Raw genomic sequence first — 6,000 nt, 5'->3', positions numbered from 1 at the left:
GCCTTATACAAAGTAATGGTGTCTCTATTTTTCGATCCTCTAAATCTCAAAAAGATTAATGGTCATCGACCTGAAACATTAAATGTTTTTCTTTCCACAGATGCTGCCTGACCTGCTGAGTACTTCCAGCATTTTCTGTCTTTTATTTCAGATTTCCAGCATCCACAGTATTTTGCTTGTGTTAAGAACAGTGACATTTCAGGAGTAGTGCTTCTATGCATCACCCACAAAAATGTGACAGATTTAGTCTAGCCTGAATGGCGACATGAGGAAAAACCTTTTCACGCAGCAAGTGATCTGGAATGCACTGCCTGAGGGTGTGGTGCAGGCAGATTCAACCGAGAACCGAGGCATTCAAGAGGGAATTGGATTGTTATCTGAAAAGGAAGAATGTGCAGGGTTATAGGGAGAAGGTGGGAGAATGGCACTGAGCGAGTTCTCATGGAGCTGGTGCAGACATGATGGGCCAAATGGCCTCCTTCTGTGCTGTAACATTTCAATGATTCTGTGATAACCTAACTAAATTCAACGTTCAATTTTTGTCACACAAAAAAAGGTAACTTTCCAAACAAATTCCCTCAGTGCAGAAAATTATTTCTGGCCCTCAGTGGGCTGATGTTTCATTTGGACTGTGATGGTAATAGAGGCACAATGTCTTTACATACAAACTTCACCCACTGAGTTGGATATATCACTCATTTGCAGGGAAGTTGAGATTATATACATCCTTTGCTCCAGCTGCAAGATTTATTAGGGCAAATGCAGAATTTAAAACAGGAAAGGAGCAGTAAGTCAAAAAAGTCTCGCCATTTTTATGATATCAGCCTCACCTACCCATCTACACACTACATTCTTTTATTTTCCATTTTCAAAAAACATCTAATAATCACTCTTCCTCAACTAATTTATTTGACAAACACCATTACCCTTTGAAAAGGTTTTACCTACTTTTAGTGGTTTCCACACTTTGGAACCCTCCACCAGTGAATAATTTGACTAAATCAGTCAAATGCAATTCTTCAGCCTGTCTGAGCTGGCTTCTTGGTTAGCAACCAATATATAGGATTAATATAGTGTGTGTAATTTTGGCAACCTTTGCTCAATGAAAGTTGAAATACTCTATTCCAAAGCATTACAAATAGTGAACTTTTAATTTTTGTACAATGAATTGTCCAATTTGAGTGATTCACAATATATTTGAAATGAAAAATATAAATTATAACAAAGCATTCATTCTCACTCAGTTTAAAATGTTGAAGCTGGGGTTAATTATATACATATATACACACACCCACCCAAACTTCAATCTGAATTGAAACCTACAATGAACAGGGCCAAACCACATCTTGTGGCAACTCATTTTCCAGGAGAAATTACATAAAATCTAGTAAATTAAAGCAATAAACACAAACTTTAAGGGCATTTTTAATTAAAATTTTTGCAAAGGCAAAATACTTTGAAGTAACTTAAAATAGATCTTAGTACAACAAAATACTAAGTTCTCTAATTGTCATACAAGCAGGGCCTTAAACGAAGATGACTATTTATTAAGAACCTTGATTTAAATGGTACAAGATGAATTATACAAACATAATAAATAGATTTCCCTCTTACACGTATGTACAGCACCAGGTGACTAAGTAGCTGCGGGTAGTAGAAAACAGATTAGCTAATGAAAATTGCTTTTTTCTTTCTTCCAAATTTCTGTGTGTACAGGCTTTTATTTTTAATATTAAAAAAGCAAAACTTGTAAATGGCTGGCTTTGTATTCGAAAGTAAATTACTTTTTCTTTTAAAAGGCGCTCAATCTTTTCCTCAAGTTTCACCACTCCATGTGCAAACTTTGCCACTTTTTCCTCCTCTCACACTCGAGAATCATTTCAGTAATCACATAATACTGTCTCTGTTGAAAACACAACTAAAAGTGACGTCGCTCTCATCATTTTAAAAAGGCAAATTCCCTCAACTTGTTCTATTAAATTCCAAAGTCCTTCACAAGATTAGAAAACCATTACATGAAACAGATTTGGGGGGGGGGGGGGGGGGGCGGAGAAGAGGGGAAAAAAAACAAAAAACAGGCATGATGATTTCTACCAAAACCTAATGTAATGGTCTGTTACAGTCTAGAGTAAAAATTGTCAATTAAGATTAGATTCTTCACTGATCTACAGTATAGTGTGATGTGCCACATAGGTGAAACGGAGAAAAATTAAACTATGAAACATGCCTGCAAAAGGAACACTTGATAACAGCACTATATAATAAGAGCACAGTTTGGTATGTTCAGCCTCAGGGATTCAGCCGATTCTCAAAATTGTCACAGGTTTGGTGTGAAGAAAAGACAATAGAAGAGTCCGTCTCAACTATATTGCATACCGTAATAAAATCACAGCATAAAAAAGGTGAACGGAATATGTGTCTAGGCTATCAAACCATTTGCAGTTCAAGGTCATCTATCAACTTTGTTTTACTTTCATTTTAAAATATGCCAGCCATTGTTACACCTTAAGAATGTGTTGGTCCTGGGTCAGGAAGTTATTCAATCGCTACACAAATGTGAAGGGACTTGAATTGACAAGGTCTTTCTTCCCCAGCTATAAACCTCCCCTATAAAAGAACCTTTTATTTCAGTTTCTATGCAGTTCAAATGACAGCACTTAGCACAAAGCACAGTGACTGGGTCCTCTAAACGCCTTCTCCTTAGAAGAGTCTTGCTTGATGGAGTTTGTAAACTCGCTAGCTCTGTAGATGTAATTCATCAATCAGCAAGCAGTGACTGTATTATGGTATGACTGATAGTTAAGCATATTGTTTTCTTTTTCTCTTTGTAAAATGTTAGCCATTTCAGTGGCAAGGCTTTTCCCTACGTAACGTAGTGTTGTACAACTCAGTAGTTTGGGTTCCAGTAGTTCTGTATTCTTTTCACTTCCAGGCTTCGTACTTCAGTTTAAGCGCACGTTAGTCCAGTCCGATGAGCCTGTTCTTTCTCAAGCAGATCTGAATTCTTACCACTCTGCATCTCCAATGGCTTTGGAAAACACATAATCTCTCCCATTCAGGTTCATAATCCCATCCTTCAGGTGGAACTTCCACTTATTCTTACTCCGGTGGATCTAAACATACAACAAGCAACATTAAGACAGATGAACAGTGCTACAAGGGTAATATGTACTGCTTTGTTCTTCCAATTGGCTCCCCTTTCTAAGCTGCTGACTCATGCTGGTATTGATAGATTCCTACCTCTGAGAAAGACTAGAGCAACAATGCAGTGGGAAAACCATCACCACCTAGTTACACAAAATCCCTACTGGGGATGCACATTGCATGTTCCTTCAGCCTTCCTAGGTTAATATCCTGAAATTCCCTACCCATCATCATTGTGAAAACATGCAACCACCCACAGCACAACACCACAAGGACTACAGCGGTTCAATGGGAAAGCTCACCCCAATCTTCTCAGAGCAACTAAGGATGGGCAATAAATGTGCTTTGCCAGCGTCACCCACATGGAGTTCAGTTGTAAAGGGCACTGGCAGCCCTCCAAATCCTCAAGTTTTTCCCCTTCATTATATGCGCATCTGACTGATAACAATGGCAACAGGAAGTTCCAATATTGGGAACATAGGGAAGGCTGGGGACAATGATCTTGTCCTTGAACTTTTCCAATATGCTTATGAATCTAGACATTGAACATCAATAAGTTATTCATCTGTGGATGGCATCACATCCAAGCCCGATCCATCATCAGCAGAGATTAACACGTGCCGCAGCATCTGCTGGAAAGACAAGAGCAATAACCATCAACTTATCCCCTTGTTAGCTCAGGGTCCCAGTGCACCACCCAAACTGTTTCTCTGGCCAGGAACAACTAACTCAACACAGACCAGGAATTGAATTTAGTGTCTTCCTGCTTCATAGCTCAGTACCACACCTTGTGTTGGAGTTAGAGAGGAGAACCTGACATATGCAGATATTGGGTCAGTTGGGGCTTTCAAAGACTGAATTTGATAGATTTTTGTTAAGCAAGGATATCAAGGGATGTGGAGTTAAGGCAAGTAAATGGAATTGTGGTACAGATCAGCCATGATTTAATTCAATGGCTGAGAATGCTCACGGGATTAAATGGCCTGTCCTGTGTTGAACTGTAAATATTTTTTTCTAAGACAGACACACCTATACATCACCTTCCCAACATATCCCCAACAATAAAAAGGCCCATTTTATATTAAAAAAGATGGTAATACATAGTAGGTCCATCAAGTATCTGAAAAATACGGTAACATTTTGATCAGAATCAGGTCTACAGTCAAAACTGTCTGTTCTCTTTACAAATGCTCAAAGATGTACTGTGCATGTGCAAAGTTTTCTCTCTTCTGACTGTCCATCACCTTAAGTTGTTAAATGGTTTTCATGGTGAGAGCGGCAATGTTGAGTAAAACAATTTTATGGTTTTACACCATGTGAATTTGCTCTGAAAAGTGCATTTGTTTCCTTGAAGGAAGGAGTTCTTGGAAGAACTGACAGGCCTCGATGTTTTGGGCAGAGTACACTGCAACTGCTCTTTTCAGAGCAAATTCACGTGGTGTAAAACCATATATTTGTATTAATATGCATTTTGCCTATTTCCACCTCTAACATCACCCAACTTCATTCCTGCCTCAGTTTATCTGCTGCTGAAAGCCTGATCCACACCTTTATGACATCTAGACTTCACTATTCCAATGCCCACTTAGCCAGACTCCCATCTTCCACTCTCCACAAGCTTCAGTTCATCCAGAACTCTTGCTACCGTATCCTAACTCGCACCATGTCCATTCACCCACTGCTGACCTGTATTGGTTCCCAGTCCAACAACGCCTCCATTTTGGTTTTCAAATCACTCCATGGCCTTAAGAAGATAAGAAATAGGAGTAGGCCATTCAGCCCTTCGAGCCTGCTCTACCATTTAATAAGATCATGGCTGATCTGATTGTGGCCTTAACTCCACTTTCCTACCTGCCCCCATAACCCTCAACTCCCTCGAAGATCAAAAATCTGTCCAACTCAGCCTTGAATATATTCAATAACCTTGCCCCTTCCAATCTCTGTAATCCTGCCCCACAACCCTCCAAGATCTCTCTACTCCTCCAGTTTGGACCTCTAGTGCATCTCCAATTCTAATCACTCCACCATTGGTGGCTGTGCCTTCAGCTGCCTAGGCCGTAAGCTCTGAAATTCCCTCCCTAGACCTCTGATTCTCTACCTCCCTCTCCTCCTTTAGCTAAGCAGCTTCACTCCATGTAGCAATTTGTAGGACAAACCACAAATTACTTTCCAAAGTAGCCTAGTTAAGAAAATTAGTAGAATGCAAAGATGATTGAAGTACATGCTAGAGCTTCTGGACAGCTGTTTGAGAAGCCAACAAAAGGGATACTGTCTCTTTTTCTTTATAAATACCTAAAATAAATAAACGTGTTGAATGAAATGGCATGCCAAGACTCATTACTATTCATTCAGCACAACATCTGCCAAAAAAATCAAATACCCCATTTTAACCACACATACTTCAGATGAATTTCTTTCTTTCCTTTTTGACTATACTTTGGTTTGTAGCCAAGGTCCACTGATAATTTCGATGGGAAAATATAGATCGCTGTAAAAATAACTCTGCCGACATATCTTCACTGTCCTGCCCACAACGCACAAACAACTAATCAGTTACTCGTCCCAGCAGCCTGTCAACTTTATAACAATGGGAAAGGACCTCCTTAGCCTACCCTTAGTCTTGTTCCTCCAATTGCTCTTTTCCGTTATCAGAAGCTTGGGTAATGAGAGGGAAGAGGAGCAGAAGTGACTCCTGCTGCTGAGCTTGACAGCTTTTTGCAGAAAGGCTCCCACCATGACATTCCCTCCTTCCCTTTACAGGCTAGGATGAGTGCAACAGGCATCATGCACTCACCATCAGCACCCTCCACTGCCCTTACCTTAGCTGCCTACTTCAATAGCATCCTAGCTTCTTAA

The 6,000-nt window shown here is 39.9% G+C and overlaps 1 protein-coding gene across 4 annotated transcripts in view; it reads right to left on the bottom strand.

Moving 5' to 3' along the window:
- Positions 1-1,132: 1,132 nt before the first annotated feature.
- Positions 1,133-6,000, bottom strand: part of gtf2a1 (general transcription factor IIA, 1) — a 99,261-nt gene continuing 94,393 nt past the window's right edge. For all 4 annotated transcript variants that reach the window (XM_068038583.1, XM_068038586.1, XM_068038582.1 and 1 more), the window contains one exon: positions 1,133-3,113. In XM_068038583.1, coding sequence (XP_067894684.1) covers positions 3,006-3,113 — 108 coding nt within the window. In that variant the 3' untranslated portion in view covers positions 1,133-3,005. The remainder of the gene's footprint in view (positions 3,114-6,000) is intronic.

Source organism: Heterodontus francisci, chromosome 9 (assembly GCF_036365525.1).
Source record: "Heterodontus francisci isolate sHetFra1 chromosome 9, sHetFra1.hap1, whole genome shotgun sequence".
NCBI classification, from domain to species: Eukaryota; Metazoa; Chordata; class Chondrichthyes; order Heterodontiformes; family Heterodontidae; genus Heterodontus; species Heterodontus francisci.
The sequence above is the reverse complement of the archived record's forward strand: the minus strand, read 5'-3'. Positions and strand labels throughout refer to the sequence as shown.